Source organism: Bos grunniens, chromosome 1, assembly GCF_055505025.1.
Source record: "Bos grunniens cultivar Pamir isolate PY7600 chromosome 1, Bosgru_T2T1.0, whole genome shotgun sequence".
Lineage (NCBI taxonomy): Eukaryota > Metazoa > Chordata > Mammalia > Artiodactyla > Bovidae > Bos > Bos grunniens.
Genome location: NC_141165.1, coordinates 38,870,247 through 38,894,584, shown reverse-complemented (window position 1 = coordinate 38,894,584; position 24,338 = coordinate 38,870,247). Strand labels below are relative to the sequence as shown.

The 24,338-nt window shown below is 40.7% G+C and overlaps 1 protein-coding gene across 2 annotated transcripts in view; it reads left to right on the top strand.

Moving 5' to 3' along the window:
* WWTR1 (WW domain containing transcription regulator 1) overlaps positions 1 to 23,830 on the top strand; it is a 149,038-nt gene extending 125,208 nt beyond the window's left edge. For both annotated transcript variants that reach the window (XM_086387961.1, XM_086388039.1), the window contains exons 5-7: positions 12,628 to 12,761; positions 14,644 to 14,756; positions 20,396 to 23,830. In XM_086387961.1, coding sequence (XP_086244087.1) covers positions 12,628 to 12,761; positions 14,644 to 14,756; positions 20,396 to 20,580 — 432 coding nt within the window. In that variant the 3' untranslated portion in view covers positions 20,581 to 23,830. The remainder of the gene's footprint in view (positions 1 to 12,627; positions 12,762 to 14,643; positions 14,757 to 20,395) is intronic.
* Positions 23,831 to 24,338: the final 508 nt, after the last annotated feature.

Genomic DNA, 24,338 nt, shown 5'->3' with positions numbered 1-24,338 from the left:
AATCCCAGCCTCTGGAAAACCACTCTGCTGAGGGTGCTGTGCTCTGGAGGTGGGATAACTGTAAGAAGGGGGAAAGAAGGAGACTTCATAACGTATGATTCCATTTATATGACATTCTGGGAAAGGCAGGACTATAGAGACAGCGGAAGAGTGTTTGTCAGAGTAGGGGTGAGGGAGGGGCTCCCTGCAAAGGAGAGGCACTCGGGGATTTGGGGAGTGAGAGCGCAGTCTGTGTCTTAGTTGGGGTAGCTGTTTCACAGCTGTATTAGGTATTTGGCAAAACTCTGAACCGTACAATTTCACAAAGTGTGACCGTGACTATATGTAAATAAAAATAGTAATGAAGTAAAATTATTGCACAGAAAAGAAAATATTTAAAATAATCAAAACCAAAAAGGAACATAATCGTCATCTATTCTTTTACCTCAAGAGAGCTGTGAAGATGCTGGTGATTTCTTTCCAGTCTTTGTATGTATCTCTTTTTTTAAAATATATATTTAGTTTAAAACAAAACTGGTAGTGTATTATACTGCTGTGTGTTACCTCTTTTCTTAATATATTTTGAGAAGTCATCTATTTATTCTGTATCCGCCATGGATGTGGTGCTTTGAGTTTGGACCTATCTATTTTAGGCTGCCTGGAATCCTTTCTACAGCAAGGCTGGACATAAATTTTAAAAACCCATGAACCACACATGCCCTCAAGACTATAGACTATTCTGCTGTTGCAGCTTAAAAACCAACACAATATTTGCTCAGTATCATAAAGGGCATGTTTACAGCTTTACCCAATGAAATGGAAAATTTGAGTAACTGGTCAGAAACTGAGAAACAAGCTTCTCAGTCCCTATTTGTCCCTCTGAAAGAACGATTCCTTGACATGAAAACAGACTCTTGGCTTTATCTGAGTAGAGTATTCCATTGTTTTATTCATTCAGATGTGAAGCTTGGGGTCTTTCTGGCTCAAAGATGATTTCTGACTGGAGGACTTCCTGTCAGCCCCCAGGGCCTGGAAGAATCTTAAGTAGAGAAGCCTTCGCTCCCTCTGTGTTGTTGAGAAACCGTTATTATTCTCAGGCAGACTCAGCATTGCTTTCACCCCCATCCTTCACTTAATTGGGGCTCAGTGGACAGGAGAAAGCAGCTTGTCAGACAAAAACGCTGACTCAGCTCGGCCTCTGGTTGCCAGGACAACGGGGACCAGGGGAGAGGGCTTGGGCCGGAGGCCTCGGAATTCTTTGGCAGGTCTCACAGATTTCTGTGGGGCTTGACAGCCACTATCGGGTCTGGCGGGCCAGCTGGCCGGCCTCTTTCGGCCATTCCTGACTGAGGGCCCCGGGGAGGGACACACCCGGCTGTGAGCAGGGCTGGTCCAGGGAAGGCTCCGAGGTCTGTTGTTTGTCATGTGAAGAACAACTATTTAGAGAGGTTAAAAAGTGTCATATCGTAGCATAAATAGTGGCAGCTTCATGGAGTCATGCCTTCAGCACATGGGGCTATGATTTCCTTTTAGGAAAGCATTTCAGGGAATTAGGTTTCGGGGTTGAGCAGGAACATCAGTGGTCATGTTGTCCACCCGTGGATCCCACTAGAGTAGCCTGGCTGTGTACATTCATTCACTCATTCATTTGTTCAACACATTCTAGGCACTGAATGCACAGTAGTGAACTAATAGGCTTGTTCTTTACCTTCATAGAGTTTCCATTCTAACTGCTGTCAGTGTTCTATTTGCCTGGTCCTGGAAATAATTCATTTTCTTAAAAAAATGACCAATTCCTTTCAAAAGGACACTTTTGAAAGATGTTATAAAATCAAACACATTTAAAATTTGTATTTATTTTTAAATATCTATTTTTTTAGGCAATTAAAAAACTGCATTGAAATATAGTTGGTTTACAGTGTTGTGTTTGTTTTAAGTGTACAGCAAAGTGTTTCAGTAACATATATATGTGTGTGTGTACGTATATCTCTGTGATATAGGGAATGTTTGCCTAGGGCCGTACATGCTGTGTGGCTGAAATCCTGGGAAAGCTTTATCAGACTTTGAGAGTGATGGAAAAAGCCAAAAATGGAAAATACTGAGCATTCTTAATCATTAGTTAAATTGGTCAACCAATTTGAATTGGCATAAGAAAGCATTTCAACCCCTGGGTGGGGAAGTACCCCTGGAGGAGGGCATAACAACCCACTTCAGTATTCTTGCCTGGAGAATCCCATGGACAGAGGAGTCTGGAAGGCTACAGTTGATGGGGTTGCAAAGAGTCGGACACAACTGAAGCGACTGAGCACGCATATATTCTTTTTTCAGGTTATTTTCCATTATAGGTTCTTGAAATTTTTTAGATAATTTTTAAACTTTCCTTTTCATTTCCAATTACATGGCATTGGCCGTATTGTCCATGTTGTACAGTACATCCTTTTAGCCTATCTTACACCCAATAGTGTGTATCTTCCTCTCCCCCACCCATGTATTACCCCCAACTCCCGCACTGGTAACCACTGGTTTGTTCTCTGTGTCTGTCATATTTGCTAGTTTCTTGTAATTTTTAATTCCACATGTAAGCGATATTGCACATTGTCTTTCTCTGTCTGACTTATTTCACTTGGCATAGTGCCCTCCGGGCCCACCCGTGCTGTTGCAGATGGCAAAATTTTGTTTTTTTTTATGGCTGAGTAGTACAAACACAGTTTTTAAAATGGAGGTTCACCAAGTTTGAACAGAGGAAAAGCAGCTTCATATTTCTGACCTTGGTAAGATCTCTGAGGTATAAAGAAATACTCCATCTTGAAATCGATTCAGCTACTTTTTGTTTTTTTAAGTGAAGAGGAGAATATCTAAATTATAATGTTTCCGTTAATGTGATTCTAAAGGATAACAGAGATTATGGAACAACACAAAACTGTTTTATACATCTTGAATTAAAGAGTGTCAAGAAGGCCGTGGTTAATAATTAGGGACTCAACAAATGTCTTTCCCAGAGTGTCAGAGTTTTGAATATTCTTTCCTAGCGACAGCCTGGGTCTGGCAGCTGAGCCTGTGTGATGAGGTATTTCCAAAGAGAGCCTCCAGGAAATGTGACAATAAAGTTCTAGAATCCCTTGGCACAGAGTTAAAAAGAAATTTACACTGGGCATGGGGTTTTGTGCCCCCCTGTAAAGAAGGTCAATAATTCGGCATTCTGCCTCTGAAGTCCCTCAGGGTTTTGGCAGCGAGAGCAACTTCTCTGCACCACAATAATTTTTTTAATGTTAAGATTTCAAAATATTGTCTTTCTTTTCTTTTTTTTTTCATTTGTTTCTACTCACTCCACCCCTTATAATTAGAACAATCCAGTGTTCCATTTTTGTAGTATCCCTGGCCACACACACTTAAACAGATCACCCTCAGAAGAAGTTATTGTCTTCCTTTGTCTTTGAAGTACATTCCAGCGAGGGCCAGAGCTGGCTGGCTGGCGAGAGACACTCCCTTCACCCAGGACGGACAGGGCTACAGGGCACTTTCAACTGCTGTTTACTTTCTCACCTCCTCTGTTGATTTATTCCATGGGCAGGCGGCAGGCCAGTGGGGTGCTGGAAGGCGAGGAGGTTTGAAGTTCTCTTCCAGGGACATCTTCCTCTTATGAATCAGCATTTGTCTTTCACCTACTAACCCCTCCAGCTATTTTAAACACCATCCCATCCCCAGCCCCTAGGAGAGGGCACTTTTAAACCCACATATATATATAATTATTCGCTTCAGGAAGCTAGATGGAAGACCACAAACTCTGAAGGAGATTCTCAGGCCTTTATCTTGTACCAGTCTTTACACCCCCAGCTTGCTGCTGCTGCTAAGTCGTGTCAGTCGTGTCCGACTCTGTGCGACCCCATAGACGGCAGCCCACCAGGCTCCCCCGGCCCTGGGATTCTCTAGGCAAGAACACTGGAGTGGGTTGCCATTTCCTTCTCCAATTTATGAAAGTGAAAAGTGAAAGTGAAGTCGCTCAGTTGTGTCCAACTCTTAGCGACCCCATGGACTGCAGCCTACCAGGCTCCTCCGTCCATGGGATTTTCCAGGCAAGAGTACTGGAGTGGGGTGCCATTGCCTTCTCTGCCCCCAGCTTGGATGTAGACAAAAAAATAAAGTTGTGGTGGAGGAGGGTAGGGGTGGGGTTACCAGGGGCAGCTTTCCAGATCTTTCTGAAAACTGGCCTTTAACATCTTAACTTGTAACTCTGCTGGCTGTGCTTGTGAATTCCCGGGACACTAGCTCTACCCATATACATTGAAACGGATCAGAGAGGCCAGTTCGATCTCTCTTCCAATTCAGAGAGAGAAAGTGTGTTCAGGAAGTGAAACAGGATGGTTTGTTAAGTCCTCTAAACTGCCTGAAGCTCAGCTCCCTTGTAGCTCAGCTGGTAAAGAATCCGCCTGTAATGCAGGAGACCCGGGTTTGATTCCTGGGTTCAGAAAATACTTTGGATAGGGATAGGCTATCCACTCCAGTATTCTTAGGCTCCCCTGGTGGCTCAGACCTTAAAAAATCTGCCCGCAATGCGGGAGACCTGGGTTCAATCCCTGGGTTGGGAAGATCCCCTGGAGGAGGGCATGACAACCCACTGCAGTATTCTTGCCTGGAGCATCTCAATGGACAGAGGATCCTGGCGGGCTATAGTCCATGGGGTTGCAGAGACACAGCTGGACAACTAAGCGCACCAACACAACCTGAAGAAGGCGGGGACTGGCATTTCCATGTTCTGACTGTGAAAGCAGGCTCAGAGAAATGAGAGAACGCGCCCAGGTCCCACAGCTAGTAGGTGAAAGGGCTGACAGTTTGAGGTCTTGAGGTCTGCCAACCTCAGTCCTTGGCTTTCCTCTCTCTGCCGCTGACTGTGTAGTGGCTGTGAGAACAGACTCTGGGGCCAGATCCTGGGAAAGTTGCTTAGCCTGTCTGCGCCTCAGTGTCCTCATCTATAAAATGGAGAGAGCTGGGCTGTCGAGGATGAAATGAAATAGTATGTTGGCACACTTAGGACGGTGCTTCACAAGTTGTAAGTGATACGCAAGTATTAGCTAATATCTTTGTATCCTAAAACATTTAGCGCCATCAGTAGCTCATTTTATTAGCTGCCTCCCTGTGCCAGGTTCTTGATAAATATGCTTTTTAATCTTTATAACCAGCCAGCAAGATAAATCTTAAAAGTCATTTTTTTTCCAGATTAACAAACTGAAAAAAAGTGTAGTCCAAGATGCTATATCTAAGGAGTAGCTGAGCTAGGATTTAAGCTTTCATCATTTTGATTCCAAGAACACTTTTTTTTCCTATGCCAAGCCCAGGTCATGTCCAGTAGCATTTACGCCTCAACAAGTGTTTGAAAATTCCAGTGGCCAGTAGCCCAGAGAATTGAGAAGCAGCCAGTCCTACCAATGAATGGACTACATCAGATGTGGCTCCAATCTGGGATAGAGGAATCTTCCTTCTTCCATGTGACAGTCCATTAATAGTTTGAGAGCCACAGTTGCCACTCAGTATCTCTTTTAAACAGTCGCCTTGTTTCTTCATGGGACTTTCCTGGTGGCTCAGATGGTAAAGAATCTGCCTGCAATGCGGGACATGCAGGTTTGATCCCTGGCTCAGGAAGGTCCCCTGGAGGAGGAACCCACTCCAGTATTCTTGCCTGGGAAATCTATGGACAGAGAGGAGCCTGATGGGCTATACAGTCGACTCATGGGGTTACAAAGAGTCGGGCACAACTGAGCAACTTCACTTTCACTTGCTTCTTCATAGACATAATACCCTGACCTCTTCCCATGTTGAATTTTCTCCTTTGATAACTCTGTAAAAATCGTGACAGTGTAGAACAGAGTTCTGGATGCAGTCTTGCATGTGGAGGTTGGTAGATCCTTGAATGCAGTAGAAACAGAAGCTGTGCTGACTACTTGAGTTGGAAAGAAGGTTTGGAGCATGTAGATGTCAGGGAGAGAGACCCTACTAGGCATGGCCCTTGTCCATTATTTTTTGTTGTAACCTGTTTCCCCTCTAGAATCCTCACTGAGCAGGGCACTATCTGTATTTTTCATTGCTATATGCCTGCTGCTGAGGTGCCTGGCCTCTGATAGTCTCAATAGTATTTTTTAAAAATAATTTTTATTTATTATTTTTGGCTGCACTGGGTCTTCATCGCTGCTCAGGCTTTTCTCTAGTTGCGACGAGTGGGGCCTATTTTCTAGTTGTGGTGTGAGGGCTTCTCATTGCTGTAGCTTCTTTTGTTGCAGAGCATGGGCTCTAGGGCATGCAGGCTTCATTATTTGTGGCATGTGGGCTCAGTAATTACAGCTCCTGGGCTCTAAAGCACAGGCTCGGTAGTTGTGGTGCTTCGGCTTAGTTGCTTGGAGGCATGTGGGATCTTCCTGGACCAGGGATCGAACCCATGTCTCCTGCATTGGCAGGCAGATTCTTTACCACTGAAACACCAGGGAAGCCCTCTCCATAGTATTTTTTTTTTTTTTAATAAATATAGGTGCAAATGAATGAATCTTTGTGGGATCTTTGGGAGACAGTTGGCTGAGATTTGGAAGGAGGAGAGGTGGTGATGGCATTAAGAAAAAACTTGAAGTTAGCAGGAAGAGCTGCTCTATGGCCAGGTGAGGAATGTACTTGTGAGACATGAAGTTTCAGACCCCAGATGGACATGTTATTTTGGACTTCAGGGCTGGGAGAGGGGCAGGTGGTGGCTTGCTGTGGTCGTCAGGAAAGGCATTCTGGAAAAAAGGCAGTGGAACAGAACCTCTAAAGGTGGAGGAGAAATGGCCTGATGAAGGGGGACCCAAAGTACTGACAAGTCCAGGAAACTGTAGACTTGTTTGGGAGGACAGGTGGGTGGCAGTGGAAGGGACACTGGGAGGGGATCTGTGAATAGACTTGCTGACCTGGAGTGGAGGTAGAAGGTGAGAGACAAACCAAAGGCTCAGATGTGCTTCCAGCTTAGCTTCTGTTATCCTGCTTGGACTGGGGGGAGGTGGGGAGGGAGCACGGGGTTAGGGCAGCTGCACCGCCAGCTCTGAGTTGGAGGTCTGAGTCACATCCTAGACCAGCCTTGTTCAACTGTCCCCGTTTGCGAATCAGTTCACTTGGTCCAGTGCTCCATCTTCAGCCTTGCCTCAGCTGTTTTTGTTCCATCAGCCTCCACTCCATGTCTTAGTCAAACTAAAGTCAGGTGTTTGCCTTTCATTTCTGCCCATGTGAGGGGGGAGGGGATGTCATGTGGCAGCTAAAATCACACTGGATCTAGGGCTTAATTTTATACCTAAATTTAGTGTTTTTTTGTTTTTTTTTTTAATAAAAATCCTCCCTTGTGTGCATGAGGACATGTCAGGATGAGGACATGTCAGTGAGGTTAGTTCTTTTATTTCCAAGCCTTAGATTTTGTACTGCTCTTCTTCAATTTATGAACAGAAGTAGGAAACTTATTTTCATTCAAAAAGAGACTAGACCTTTAAAAATTCTAAATATGCAATATATTATTAAATATATATGAAGCTTCTCATTACTGTCCAATTACATTAAAATTTAATTTTATGTTATATAAAAAGGTTTACAAACCTGTTCGTGTTTTGTTTTTTTTTAAGCTATATTTTTAGCCTTGCTGACTCATGATGAATTTCACACTTGGTATAATCTTCCAAGGTGAAAGCTGATCAGGAAAAAGTGTCAAACCACTCAAAGTGGATTAGCTCCATGTTGTAGTGTGACTTTTAAGATGGTTTATTTTTACTTTAGTTTTGTTGGGATTGGAATACAGAACATGAGGTGCCATTAATAATAATATTTAGTTAACACTTATTAAATGATCTTGTATGCCAGCACTGTTCTGTGCACACAGTGAATTACCTCATTTATCACCACAGCTTTCCTATTGGGTGGATTCTATTATTATCCCCAGTTTACATATCAGGAACAAAAATATTAAATAACTGGCTGGGAGATGGCATGGCCAGGGTTCAGACCCAAGCATCTGGCCCCAGATGCTGCTCCTGGCGACTTTGGCCTTCTGCTCATCTTCTGTGTTGGGAGCAGGAAAAACGCAGTAGGATCATTTCAGTAGGATGGCATATAAGCCTGGCTAGTTGGGATGTATACAATAGACTGTTGTTTTACTCATATTTGTGGTTGGGGGTGAGAATTGAATGTTCTTAGTTAATTTTTCTTTTGTTATTAATTATAATTGAAAATATTTCCATTTGAATTCCAGTGATATTTTCATTTCTTCACTGAGTGAATATTTATCAAGTACCTAGTATATGTCTGGGCTGTTATACACAGTGGGGACACAGAAGTGAACATGATAAGTAAGATCTCTTTCCTCTGGACCTTACACTCTAAAGAGAAGGACAGACAGTAAATATGTCAGTTGCCATGAAGAACATTTAATGTAATCTCTGAAGAGATTGCATCTGTTGAGACAGTCATCAGTGAGGGAATGAACTTTGGGAAGATCTGAGCAGTGTGTTCCAAGCAGAAGGAACAGTTGGAACAGAGGCCAAAAGTGGGAGGAACAGTGGGGAGGGAATGAGGGAGTGAGGGGGAACATGTCCCAGACAAAGGAGGAGACATGGCCAGTGATGTCAGGCAGGCTTTGTGGGCCACTGTGGATAGGGAGCATGTGGATAGGGAGCATGTGGGTTTAGAGCCCGGGGCCAACATCACCTTCACAGTGGCTGCTGTGACTTAAGAATGGTCTCATAATAATCTCGAAGAAAGTGTTGCATCATCCCCCACCCTGAAAACCTTTCTATCTCAGACTGGCCTAATTTATATTTCGGAGCTAGTTTTCAGGTATATTCAACACATTATCGTCTCTCATTTGTTGGTTATTTCAAGGTGAAAATGATATCGTGAGCCCCCTACAGGCAGAACAAAGCATTGCCTCTTATGATAATGGGGTCAAATCCTCAAAGTATTGAATCATTTGGAAAATACGGATGTGGAGGAATGGAACTTCAGGTATCTTTCATTTAAAATAAAGGGAGGAGAAGTGAAATGGCACCATTAATCGTTTTCACCAATATAGTATAAAATTCACCCAGCTTTGGTTATTATAAATCAGTTCAGTTGAGTCACTCGGTTGTATCCTACTCTTAGTGACCCCATGAATCGCAGCACGCCAGGCCCATCACCAACTGCCAGAGTTTACCCAAACTCATGTCCATCGAGTCGGTGATGCCATCCAGCCATCTCATCCTCTGTCGTCCCCTTCTCCTCCTGCCCCCAATCCCTCCCAGCATCAGGGTCTTTTCCAATGAGTCAACTCTTCACATGAGGTGGCCAAAGTATTGGAGTTTCAGCTTCAGCATCAGTCCTTCCAATGAACACCCAGGACTGATCTCCTTTAGGATGGACTGGTTGGATCTCCTTGTAGTCCAAAGGACTCTCAAGAATCTTCTCCAACACCACAGTTCAAAAGCATCAATTCTTTGGCGCTCAGCTTTCTTCACAGTCCAACTCTCACATCCATACATGACCACTGGAAAAACCATAGTCTTGACTAGATGGACCTTTGTGGGCAAAGTAATGTCTCTGCTTTTGAATATGCTATCTAGGTTGGTCATAACTTTCCTTCCAAGGAGTAAGCATCTTTTAATTTCATGGCTGCAATCACCATCTGCAGTGATTTTGGAGCCCCCCAAAATAAAGTCTGACTCTGTTTCCACTGTTTCCCCATCTATTTCCCATGAAGTGATGGGACCAGATGCCATGATCTTCGTTTTCTGAATGTTGAGCTTTAAGCCAACTTTTTCATTCTCCTATTTCACTTTCATCAAGAGGCTTTTTAGTTCCTTTTCACTTTCTGCCATAAGGGTGGTGTCATCTGCATATCTGAGGTTATTCACATTTCTCCCAGCAATCTTGATTCCAGCTTGTGCTTCTTCCAGCCCAGCGTTTCTCATGATGTACTCTGCATAGAAGTTAAATAAACAGGGTGACAAGATACAGCCTTGACGTACTCCTTTTCCTATTTGGAACCAGTCTGTTGTTCCATGTCCAGTTCTAACTGTTGCTTCCTGACCTGCATATAGGTTTTTCAAAAGGCGGGTCAGGTTGTCTGGTATTCCCATCTCTTTCAGAATTTTCCACAGTTTATTGTGATCCACACAGTGAAAGGCTTTGGCATGGTCAATAAAGCAGAAATAGATGTTTTTCTGGAACTCTCTTGCTTTTTCTGTGATCCAGCAGATGTTGGCAATTTGATCTCTGGTTCCTCTGCCTTTTCTAAAACCAGCTTGAACATCAGGAAGTTCACGGTTCACGTATTGCTGAAGCCTGGCTGGGAGAATTTTGAGCATTACTTTACTAGCGTGTGAGATGAGTGCAATTGTGTGGTAGTTTGAGCATTCTTTGGCATTGGCTTTCTTTGGGATTGGAATGAAAGCTGACCTTTTCCAGTCCTGTGGCCACTTCTAAGTTTTCTAAATTTGCTGGCATAATGAGTGCAGCACTTTTACAGCATCATCTTTCAGGATTTGAAATAGCTCAACTGGAATTCCATCACCTCCACTAGCTTTGTTCATAGTGATGCTTATTATAAATAGTCCTTTTGAATTTTGTTTATATATTTAGCCACTCACAAGCATTCTTTTAAAATAAATACTCTATTAGAACTATCCCAGGAGTAACTTAAATGAACAGGAAAGCTTAAAATATTAAAACTGTATTATTTTATATATTTCTGTAATAATAATTCATATATATTGTATATATATATATTTTTATCCATTGAAGTTCCAGAAATGATTCTTATTAGGTTTAAATTCAGACCATCTGGAAATTGCAAATTTATCTAGTATTCTTAAGAAATATGGTGGTAAAATTGCATCACATGTAAAGAAGTGCATCAATCTCTTCAAATTATATGTTTAAAAGGATAGCTGTTTAGGGGTAAACTCCACATTTATTCAGCATGGTTGGAGAATGGGAATATTCTAGTTAAAGTTGATTTTCTTTTTTGGATAATGAAGGTTATTGCCTGAAGGATCTTTGCATTTACTGTCTATAAGGGACTAAAAATTACATCATTGACTAGCTGTTTTCAGACTGTGGTGTGTGTATATGAGTGTGTTTGAAGGGTTGGTGGGCTCTGTGTTCCTTACACCAGGTCCAACCCCTGTTATTCTTATGTGTGAAGCCTCTAGGTAAGCTTTGGTTAGAAGATAAGGAAGACAACTATAGCAAATAATTCAGTTTTTCTACATGTATTCAGAAGGTCCTTCTAAGATTGGAATTATGGACTAAAACCCCCCTTTAAAAATCTCCTTTTTTGGGGGGGTGGTTTGGTTTTCATAGATTACTGAGTAAAATTTAGGTTAGTTAAGTATTGAATTATTTGAAATCTGGATGAACAGAGGTGAACCAGGAGCCCTTTCTAGACAGGGTATTTATTTCAGTATAAATTAAAAATGCAGTTTCTTATCTATCAGATCTTCATGGTTTGTAATAGTCATGCTACCGTAACTCCTAGGAACAGTATGATGAACCCTAGTAACCGAAAGTTTTTATAGCCGATGACTTCACTAGACTTGTCTAGACAGCAGTTACTCTGTTGCTGTCTAAAATCATCACTGCTTAGGGCTGGAAGAGATCTAACTTAGATGGCCTGAATATTCTGTGTGCTGTGGTAGCCTTGGTTTGGGGTTTGATGGATGGCAAGACCAGTGATTCAGCTTGGGTAGTGGGAAACTCATAGGCATAAACATGGGAAGGGCCTAACTTAGGTTTTGGACACATGGGAAAATATACAGAAGTTTTATTCTCTGGAAACAGCAGCAAATTTGAAAGGAATCTGATGTCTGGTCATGTTTGTCAAAATAGGAGAGACTCCCTGGAGGTTATATCTAGAGAAAGTAATTGCAGTCAAATTTGTAACTTTTTGGATGGACTCTCCTTGGCAAAATCATGTTAGCTTTAAAAAAAAAAATGCTGGTGTTTTAACTTTTGCTAATGAAATCCATATGCTATCAAACAGTTAATCAAGTGAGATCTGGATTGGATCTGCATGCTTCTCCAAACTTCAGCCATTTTAGTGGACAGAATAATTAGTCAAATAGAAAAACCGATTGACTAACAAACTTTTAAACTGGTTGCTTTGCTCTCGTGATTATCATCTAAAACTGCCAGTTGTGATTTAACACAGAGCCTGAACTCTGTAATTCCACAGCTTTACTGGGCTGTAAGTGGCAAAGACCAGAATGTACCTGCTAGTCCAGAAGAGTCCAGTTGCTTTGATTGACTTAGATTTGGTCTGATCCCTTGGGGTAAAAATAGCCTTGTCCTTGAGAAAGTGTCTTGAGAGGTCTTTATATGATTTGGGTGTTTAAGCAATTTGGATGGGTTGGACAGTTGCTCCATCAGTGCTTTGAGGGCAGATATTAACATGAGCTTCTCATTAACTTGGTGTCTGTGAGAAAGTGACTTATGCCTGTAAGACTTCTTCATAGAAAGAACACTAATGATTTCCTGATGATTCTGACTTATGAGGAATAAACATAAAGTGCTTTTGTGTTTGGTGAAAAGTTTTTACGTGAAGCATCCTTTGCTCCAATCTTGGTAACAAGCGAATCACCGTTGCCTCTCCCCCTGACTGTCATCTTTCTGCAGGAAGCTGCCCTCTGTAGACAGCTCCCCATGGAGGCTGAGACTCTAGCCACGGTTCAGGCTGCTGTCAACCCTCCTGCCATGACCCCAGACATGAGATCCATCACTAATAATAGCTCAGATCCTTTCCTCAATGGGTAAGTCAACATTTTAAGGCCACTTATTTTTGCTTTCTTTATTATGAGGTTTAGAGTATAATGGATCTTTGTTTATATTGGGAAAAGTTGGGGAGCTGGGAGGTTGGGGTGAGGACAGAGGGAGGGTGTGGAGGGACATGGCAGAAAAAAATAAAAGCAAACAAGAAGTCACCAATTTTTTTTTTTTAATCTCAAATTTAAAAATTGATGCTATGGCATGGAGTAAACCCCTAGTCAATAATTTGAAAATAGGGATGAATTTATGATTTCAATAGCATGGTGTTTGTAGTAATTATTTAGAAGAATCTTGTGGTTTGATATAGCCAATGGAGATAAAAACTTGTTATGTGGCAAATAGGAGCAAAACAAATAAGAGGTGATATTTGTGATGAAATATGAATAAGGTGTTAGTTAATAGTATTATTATGGTTGTTGTTTAGGCATGAAGTTATGGACTCTGTTGCGACCTCATGGACTGTAGCCCACCAGGCCCTTCTGTCTATGGGATTTCCCAGGCAAGAATACTGGAGTGGGTTGCCATTTCCTTCTTTGGGTGATCTTCCCGACCCAGGGATCAAACCCAGGTCTCCTACTTTGGTAGGCAGATTCTTTACCACTGAGCCACCAGGGAAGCCAGTTAATAGTTATACATTGTCAGTTCCTGATATTGATCCTCCTATTGTGGTTATGTACCGTGTCCTTGGGGAAAATGCACACAGCATGCACAGGAGCTCTGTACTCTTTTTACATCTTCTATGTGAGTCTAAAATTATTTCACAATTAAAGAATGAAATAAAACAAAGACGTGTTGTTTTAAAATATGAAATATATGAGCAGAAGGAAAGGTAATTGAACCAGAAATATCTTCATGAGTAGAAGTAGTCAACCTTAATTGTAGCCTTTTAAACCCAAATAAAGGGCAGTTTTGTATTTCCTGTGTCTTTTCTGCCCTTGTGGAGGCTTCAGGCAACAAGCAAATACAGTTATGAAAGTTACTAAAAATAGAAGAATGAAAACAAACAGTAATCAAAATACTGAAGGAAAGGAGTTTCTAAATGACGGATACAAAAATAATTCAAATGTCCAGAAAAAATGTAAAGAATAACTTGAGATCTACCCACATACCCAACACCCAGGTTTTCCATATTTACATTGATCTTATTTTTTTTTAATAAAATATTACAACTAATATTTAAACTCTTCCCCACCACCCCTGAAATACATTTCTTTTTCTTCTTCCCTGCCTAGTGGTAGCCACCATTTGGATATTGATGTATATCCATCACACCTATTTTTATACTTCTCATTGCCTGTCAAAGGCTTCCCAGTTGGCACTACTGATAAAGAATTACCTGCCAGTGCAGGAGACACAAAAGAGGTGGGTTTGATCCATGTGTCAGGAACATCCCCTGAAGGAGGAAATGGCAACCCAGTCCAGTATTCTTACAATTCCATGGACAGAGAAGCCTGGCGGCCTACAGTCCATGGGGCCGCAAAGGGTTGGACGCACTGTGCATGTGTGCAAACACACACACACACACACACTGCCTATCAATGTCTGTATCCAGAAGCAATATTCAACATATTTTTTAGGTTTTTTAAAATTTACATAAATGGTATCATTCTCTATATGTATTGTTATTTTATTTTATTGTTTTCAGATGAAAAGGGAATCAGTGTCAATTTATTATGACTGGCCAGTTGGTTTTTTCTTTGCTTACAGTTGATTAATTTCGACACAGGGATATATGTTTCAAAATTAAAACGAGGTTCAAAGTCCACCTCCCTTTGTTATCTGGAACATCAGGCAGATCTACTTTAGCTGGGGGTCTTCATGATTATATTTTAATTTTAAAACGTCTTCCCATCTTTTGCTCTGTAGGGGGCCATATCATTCGAGGGAGCAGAGCACCGACAGTGGCCTGGGGCTGGGGTGCTACAGTGTCCCCACGACTCCAGAGGACTTCCTCAGCAACGTGGATGAGATGGACACGGGTAGGGGCCAAGCCTGTGAAACCTTGCAGTGGGTTTGGACTTTGAAATTGTCTCTTTAGTCCTCTCAATTCCTTTTTTTTTTTTGACCACACTGCGAGGCGTGTAGGATCTTAGGTCCCCAACCAGGGTTCAAACCTGTGCCCTATGCAGTGATCCTCTCAGTTCTAAAATCCAACCAGGAACACTTAACTTCAACAACATTAACTGACAGCTTCAAAGCCCCCAGAACCCAAGCACCATTAGTAAACTCCACCTCCTTCCCCATAGTTTATACAAATACAGTTTTATATATGGGCACAGGATTTTACTTTCTGCTTTTTTTCTTTCTTTTCTCCTTCCTTCCCTCCCTCCTTTCCTCTCTCCCTTCCATTTCTTGTCTGCTTTATTTAGCCCTTTCCTCACAGTTGCATTAATATACCGCTGTCTGCTTTACCATTCTTTTACAATTGAATATTTATACTTTTCTAGCTTTTTGTTATAATGTACAGGCCACCAGTACGCAGCTTTTCATGTTATTATTGCATTTGGGAAGCAATTGGCAGTGGGCTTTTGGAAACTTAAGCAACTCAAAGGATTCTAAATTGTCAGCTCCAAGTCCTAACAATGTCTTCCTTCAGCAATTAAATTTAAGTAGTTCCCGGCCTGCTCTGCCTTCAGGCTAGGCCTCAGCTGGCTTCCTGGTTACCTCTTTTTCTCTACTTCTCCAGGAGCAAGGCCTCCAAACTTGGTCTAGATTTAATTGTCAAAGTCCTAAACTCCCAGAAGATACTCTTTTGAACCAAAATTAAATGACAGCTCACAACCAGGACCTACTGTATAGCACAGGAAACTCTATTCAGTATCTTGAAATAACATGTAATGAAAAAGAATCTGGAAAAGAATATATATGTACAACTGAATTGCTTTGCTGTATACCTAAAACTAACACGACACTGTAAATCAACTATATTTCAATTAAAAAAAAAAACAACAACATAAAAATAGACTTAAAAAAATAAATAATAGCTGACGTGCCCGCTCTTTGGAGCTGCTCGTGTAAGTTTCTCCTCCATCACCACTGATGATAGAAATTTGTTCTGTGATGAAAAGGATTGTCTTCCCCCGTGCCATTGTCCAGAGGACCTGTTTGTTACCTTCTGGTCCTCGATGGCTGTGCTTTGTGCTCTGAAACTAAACAGTTGGTCAGACAAGATGCAGACTCTGCCAGAACATAGGAGCAGCTGTTCCGGGCTCTCCGTGCATCCTATCATCTATGTGTTTAGAGAATTGCACAGACTGTCTTGTGAGGAGTCACCCAGGAATAGTTTGAACTGTTTGTTTTGTTAGTCTTCAATTTATTACTTCAGCCTTCTGCCTCCCTTCCTGCCTCCCACCCTCTCTTTCTTCATCCTTCTCTTTATTTTTTGGTGTGAGATTTATCTTGTCCTCTTTGAAACAGCTTAATGAAGTGGCTCCTTCCCGTGTTTAATAATTGTTTGCTTTCATCTTTTCAACATTGGAAAGCTAGTAAACATAAAAGGCAAAGTTAAATAAGAAAAGACTTCAGGAAATCGAAATCTAAGCAAGTTTGACATTAAAAAAATTTTTTTGTTGTTTTTAATTGGAAGATAATTGTTCTATAATGCTGTGTTGGTTTCTGGTGTACAACAGGTGAAGCAGCCATTAATATACATAATCCCCTCCTTCCTGACCTTCCCTCCCACCCCTCTAGGTCATCACAGAGCACCAGGCTGAGCTCCCCGTGCTATACAGCAACTTCCCACTAGCTAGACATTTTTTAAAAAGTATTTATTTATTTGGCTGTGCCAGGTCTTGGTTGCAGCATGTGAGATCTAGTCCAGAGATTGAACCCAGACCTTTTGCGCTGGGATGGTGGAGCTGTAGCCACTAGAGGACTAGGGAAGTCCCTAGCTTGACTTTAAAATGTAAACAAAGATGGACTCTAGTCTTTGGCTTTTTAAAATGACATCAAGTAGATAAGTAGGGAATGTTTTGAAACCAAAATGTGGAATTAAGTCATGTCCTGTATAGAACATAGTCCTTGCAGACAGTCCACCTGAATTGGATCTTTGCTTCTCTACTTTTTAGTAGTAACTTTGGTAAGTTACGTAACCTCCCAGGGCCTCAGATTTCTCACCTGTAAAGTGGGAGTAATGTGCATACCTGGTACAGTGGTGAGGCATCATGAAGCCATAGTGCTTGGCACAAAGTCCTCTTCTCCTGAGAAGGATGAAATTAGTCCTATTAAATGTTGGGGTTCCAGGTTAGCCTGGCTTAGTGAGTACTGATGGAGAAGGCAGTGGCACCCCACTCCAGTACTCTTGCCTGGAAAATCCCATGACTGCAGTCCATGGGGTCACTAAGAGTCAGAAACGACTGAGCGACTTCCCTTTCACTTTTCACTTTCATGCATTGGAGAAGGAAATGGCAACCCACTCCAGTGTTCTTGCCTGGAGAATCCCAGGGGCGGGGGAGCCTGGTGGGCTGCTGTCTATGGGGTCGCACAGAGTGGGACATGACTGAAGCGACTTAGCAGCAGCAGCAGCAGTGAGTGCTGAATTTACAGTCACATCTGTGAAGTCTTTATAGGAGGTGGGCATAAGCCCCCTCAAGGGGAGGCGTGTAGTTAATTACACAGGAACAAGAAAAGGAAAAACCAAGGGACGGGCAGAGCTCAGATGTGGCTGGAAAAGGTCTGGTAGACCCACTGTTCACATGCTGACCACACGCTAAGTGGTGACAAGCCAGCCAAATACTCCCTTTGTAAAATACACATGGAGACAACAGCTGGACATAGTGTTAGAGACATAGGAGGATAGAGTAGATGGAATAACAGGAGCAAAGGCTGGAGGTCATCCACTTTCTAGAATATTCTACAATAATCACACCCTTCTAAGAACTTCTTTTTTTTTTTGGTCTGTCTCATTTATATTCATCCATTCATTTTATTATTGATGCAAATGTGCATCTTTTTTTAAAGTTGAAGTATAGTTGCCATACGATATTATATGTTACAGGTGTATGATACAGTGATTCACAACTTTTAAAGGTGATACTCCATTTATAGTTATTGTGAAATATTGGCTATATTCCCCATGTTGTATAATATGTCCTACTTTTCAAATGAAGAAAACTGTAATGACCAAAAAGATGACTATGAGGTTGCAAAGTTGCTCCAAGGAGAGATATTTTAAGATTGTTAGCCTTAATGAAGAACCTTAACTAGACTCATCATGCTTTCTGAGGAGAGAAGGTAAGAGAATTTTTTAAAACAGAAATTTTATTTGGTTAAAAAAAATCAATTCTTGAGTTATTGAAAATGTAAAACGGGAAATCAGTTGAGGTGGATATTTCTGTCTGGATATGAAGAAGAAAGACATCCAGCACTTTAGATGAGGTAATTTTTCAGGGCGGATAATTTTTTTTAAGCCTAATTTCCTTCTGTTACAATCTATTGGGTAGAAAAAAGTTATTTGGATTTTTTTTTTTTCTAAACTAACCTTGTTTTTCAATGTCGGTAACACAATAACCCTGAGGTCATGTTGAACTCATTTTAATTTTTCAAATGACTGCTTTTTGCAATGCAAGTCCTATAAAATATTCCCAAGAGTCACTGATATTTTATAAGTTTGTAGAAAAGCCATGAAGTTTTGCTACCTCCAAAAATGTAAGTGTGATTATGTTTCCCTTGTCGCTATGAAGTAATTTTTCTCCTTGGAAAATGCATATTATTAAAATGAGTTTTCTCCCATTTTGTCTAGAATAGTGAAATCTCTATGCAGGCTTCTTAGGAAGCTTAAAGTACTTGTATGACACAGAAGTTAATTGAAAAAGTTTCTTAGAAATGATTCCATGGTGAAAGCTGGCCATAGTTATCAATGCACCTCAGACTTTGAGGTATATTTTATCCCTTCAGAAAATTGATTGGGGCTGTTGGAATGAACCAGTGGTTCTGATATTATGTAATTAACCATGACTGAGTTCTCTCAGCACAGTCAACAAACATTTATGGTGTTTTTGTATTTGTGTATGTGTTATTGTGGGCTTCCCTGGTAACTCAGTCAGTAAAGAATCTGCCTGCAGTGCAGGAGACATGGATTTGATCCCTGAGTTGGTAAGATTCCCTGGAGAAGGAAATGGCAACCCACTCCAGGATCCTTGCCTGGAGAATACTATAGACAGAGGAGCTTAGCACGCCACAGTCCATAAGGTCACAAAGAGTCAGACACGACTTAGCGACTAAATCACCGTTTAATTTATGTATGAATGAAGCCCAGAGCCTCATATCATGTGTGGCAGATATGATACGGCACCTACCTCCCAATTTCAGACAAGCGAGTGCGTCTTAGGCCACACAGCTAAAAAGCTCCATCTCCTGGCACAATGATCTGTTCGTTTTCCCCTATCCTGTCATTCATGAAGGATGTGTTCTTCATGTCATATCCCAGACACTGAACTTTCCTCTACAATAGCATTGTCTCAACAAGGTTCTGCAGACTTTAGTTCTGTTAGGATATAAATTCTGCCAAAATTGGACTCGAGGAGGTGATAGTGGCTTAAACAAAATAAAACAGATTTTCCTTACTACAAGACTTCTCCAAACCTATATGCTCCCATGCATTGTAACTCATATGCTTTGTGAGACTACTCGATAGTTTTGGGGTATATGAACATGTGTAGTGAAGGGGTCAATCTGCAGAAGCCACTTTCTAAAATACTTTAAACACGATCCCCAGAGTTGTCAATGAAGATTTTTTTTAACAACATAGTTAAAAGAACCTCCTCACTACTACCTTTGAACATAAAGAGGATGATATGAGCAAATTTGAGTTTACAATTAAATTGTTGGATTATAGCTCTGTGATAAGGTTTTTATGACTGTCAGGGCCTCTCTACTCAAACCAGCTCTTCGTGCCGTTGTCATGGGAAGTCAGTGATGGTAGTCAGATCCACAGTGTCCTCATTTTCTCCTTTCCTGTGTCCCTGGACTTACCCATTCTGGACCATGTCTATCCAGAACAATTAAAGATTCACCCAGCATCTCTGTGTCTCTTAGGCGTGAGCACCACCAACTCAGTTTCAGTAACGCAGTAGATGAAATTTTGCAACATGCAGCAATAAGATCTTCTGGTGGAATGTGAGCACAGTGGAAATGAAGATGAGAGTTATGTTGACAATTGAACTTGTTCCTCTTTTCAGAAGCCTTAAAAAAGAATTAAATATGGTTCATCTGTACTATTTTTCTAGATTCCACATATGTGTGTTAATATATGATATTTGTTTTTCTCTTTCTGACTTACTTCACTCTGCAGGAAAGGAACAGACATAGAGAACAGATGTGCGGACAAGGGGGGATGGGGAAGGTGGGATGAGTTGGAGATTGGGATTGACATATATATATGACCATGTGTAAAATAGATAGCTAGTGGGAACCTGCTGTGTAGCACAGGGAGCTCAGCTCAGTGCGCTGTGATGACCTGGAAGTGTGGGATGGGGAGTAAGGGAGGTCTAGGAGGAAGTAGAAACATGTATACATGTAGCTGATTCACTTCATTGTACAGCAGAGACCAACACAACATTGTAAAGCAATTTATACTACAATAAAAGAATTTAAATGGTTTCATTCTTTTCCATTACAGGAGAAAACACGGGACAGACACCCATGAATATCAACCCTCAGCAGACCCGTTTCCCTGATTTTCTTGACTGTCTTCCAGGAACAAACGTTGATCTAGGAACTTTGGAATCTGAAGATCTGATCCCCCTCTTCAATGATGTAGAGTCCGCTCTGAACAAAAGCGAGCCTTTTCTAACCTGGCTGTAATTAATACCATTGTAGCTTGGATGCAGCCGTGACCTGACATTTCCTGGGCCTCTTGGAAAAAGCGATGGAGCAGAGCAAGGCGGCAGGTGAGCTGCCTCCTGCCTCCATCACACATGCTCCCTCCTTTCCTTGTGGCCAGGTTAATAATTGCCTGGATTTGATTGGCAGTCACTTAAGTTAAACATGAATAAACATTTTATTTCTGTTTTCTGCAAGCCTGCATTCCTGTGATGGGTTGTGCAGCAGAATTGATTATGCAGAATTGCTTCTTTGCCTTCCTCTCTGCTACCCCATGACCAAGCTTTATGGGTGTTAGCTGAAATTTGTACATCAATTGATTATAAACCATGAAAAACTGATGACCACAGGCAGTGACTTTTGACAGGTGGCTGGGTCCAGGAAATGTACACAAAACTCGACCTGATTTACAGTTTCAAAAACTGTATTGATGACATTAGTACCAAATGCTTTAAAGAATATTTAACTAGAGCTTTAAAAATCATTGTACTGATAGTAAAATTCTGCTGTTTGGAATACAATGTAGTTTTCAATCCATGCAGGTTCTGATGGCTCTTATTACCCGTATTCACAAAGGCACACAGAGTCCTCTTGTAGTTTATCCTTCATCATTTTACTGCACAGCATCTAGACAACTAGTCCTTCCAACAGGAGAGCGGCAGTGGCATTAGTCACAGTTCCTACACCAAGGTCTCATGAAAGAGACCAGTTTGGTACTAATTATGAACATTTATTAAACAAAAGGTTTTTAAATGACAAGTTAGATTTTTTTAAAAAATTACAGCTTAGAACTTGATGTTTATTTTATGAAGCACTATCATTTGGTGACTGATGACAAAGGGCAGCCAAATGTTTTTGATAAATCGGTGGCAACTGTATTTTTGTCCTTTGAAACTGTTCTGAAAACATCAGGACCACATAGCTTTCAACCTGATGGCATACAATGAGCTGTTGCTTTTAAAATTCTGAAGCCTTGTTGGTTTTTCTTCTTTCAAGATTTCTAGGGTTTAAAATAATCTTATCTATGAAGCTGTTTGAAGGATGAAGCAGATCTCTGACTGACGGGTCAAAAAAGCCCCCTGAGGGTGTATGGTGGAGACCCTTAGTGTTTCCGAAGTCACTAAAGTTGATTCCCAGATGTATTATCCTAATCCTGTTTGCTACAGTTGGTATAGAAAGGCATGAAATATGTACTCAGTACCTCTTATGTAACCAAAACCATTTTTTTTTTTGTTTTTGTTTTTTATTAGCTTTTAAGGACTGAGAGAGAGCATCAGGTTCGCCTGGCATGCACTCTGCCTGCATTGCCAATGAAGTCCTCAATTGTTTAATATTTTGAACTGACATTATTTATAATCTATGAATTTAATATCTTTTTTGAGAGACATTAATAGTGCAGGTCTCTGAGAGGAACCTTTCCATTCCCAAAGGGGCTTATTTGCTGGGGATCTGAGATCCTTTTTGATCTCCCAAAAGACAGACAGGCAGAATACATCTTATCTTGTTGGAATGAAGGCAAGTGTAAAGGTCAGAGATGAAGTAGTACCGTTAGGGAATACAGTGGAAAGGCTACTAGGTGTGAGTTGGAAATAGACAAGCTACGGTGCCCCAAAAGCAAGACGAGAAGGAGGTGTGAGGTGCCCCCAAAGAACAAAGCAATGATTTTCTCCTACAACTTTTGTACCAAAAGACTGTTGTAGAAGAAAAGAAGGCTTCGGTGCACTTTATGTGGGAGAAGGAGGCACAGCGCTCGTGTTGTCCTGTCCACGCTGATGTTAAGTGAGTAGGCAGATGAGAGCTTAAACCTACCGTTGCTTCCAACACAATGAAGTGACTTTTTCCCCCTGAAGGACCCATGGTTTCTCTTCCTCTGATTCCATCTCTTTCTCAAAACACTCTGAGAGATGAGGGTAGATGTTTCTATTGCTACTATATTGAAGGGAGCACTATTTCTTTTTCTCTTCTGTTAGCAATAATTGCAAAAAGCATTGTACATTCTTTCTAAGAAAAAGCAAAAAAAAAAAAAAAAAAAGACTCAAAAACAAGGGACCTAGTAAAACTGAGCAGTGTTACTGTATTTTTAAAAAATATTTTTATAGATTCATTTTCAGGTTATTAAACATTAAAGAAACAATTATCCCTCCTTTTTTTAAGTAGTTAAAACATTGATGATTTGTATTATCAATTTTTAGAAATAATTTCCTAGTAAGCTTGTGGCATTAGAAAATACTAGAAGAATTTTTTTTTAGTGAAATTAGTTGGAACACTTATTAATGAACATAACAATTATTTTTCCAGAATTAGATACAGATCTTGACTACATGTTTACTAATAAATGAAGCCAGATCTAATTTTTGTTGTTATTTTTAAGGCCATGTTATATGGCCTTTGTTAAAGAACACTAAAGCTAGAAATCTAAAAACAACTTTTTAAAGGTTCTTTCCTATTATTGTAAGTGTTAAAACCCCTGCAGAATTCATGATAAGGTGCTATTTATACTATATTTCTTATTATAAAATGACTGCCAAATATCATGTCTTTTTAGTCCTAAGTCAATCAGTAGATCTCAACATTTCATCCAGATTAAAAATGGAAAAATAATTGCAGAAATCTTTCTTTTAAGGTATTTTCTTTCCCTGATAAAACACATTTCCTTGAAGTAAATACATTGTCAAGACCTATTTGCAATTCTGTTAAATCTAAGTAATTGTTAGTGTTTCACCATAGAATTTAGGATGTGATATGCCTTTCTTTCGCTGATTATACAATATAAGTAAAAACAGAGTGAAACAGTTAGTATGCTGGGGGTGCTACTGACTCCAGCTTGGCCGAAAATCTTTCTGGAGAAGAAGGTGATCTGGAGAGAGAGAGTTTTGCTAATGACATGTGATGTTCTCATAATGGAAAGCAACTTCCAGAAGTGCAACTTTTATGACAAACTAAAGCTGTTAAAAGGAAATTATAGATTAATTGGGAAAGTAGGTGATCAACAGAGACTGTTTCCCTAACACACTACATCATTTATGTGTTCGTATTTTAACTTTTTAAAAAATTATTTCTACATTTTGTAATATGATATATGTGTGTTTATTTTTAATTCAAATTGCTATGCATACAGAGAGTATGCAGAAAAATCAATCAGATCAAACTGTTTTACCTGGAGTTTGGTACTGGTTTTTACTTCTCTGATTCTGTATAAGAAAAATAAATACAATTGAATTTCCACTTGGAACATTTATCTTGTCATGATTTGTGTGTGTTCTTTTTACTGAGGGCTTTGGGTGGTACTGGAGGAAGGCTTATGTAACCTTCCTGGCAGACAATGAAGGAAAGAAAATTTTGTAGGCAAACATTTTTTTGGCTCAAATGCCTGGTTTTCAATATTCTAAATATCCAGAGTTCTGGTTTCTACTTTATTTGAAGTAACCCACTGAGACTTTAAAAGCTGTGTGTGTGTGTGTGTCCTTGTGCTAAGTCACTTCAGTTGTGTCTGACTTTTTGCAACCCCATGGACCATATCCCACCAGGCTCCTCTGTCCGTGGGATTCTCTAGGCAAGAAATACTGGAGTGGGTTGCCATTTCCTCTTCCAAGGGATCTTCCTGACCCAGGAATTGAATCCGAGTCAGCCCTTCCAACAACCTTGCAGATTTGACTGAAACATCAGGACTATAGTATTTTTCTTTGTTTCTCTGTTATTAACAATATGCTGTGGCTTCTTGGGCTTCCCTGGTGGCTCAG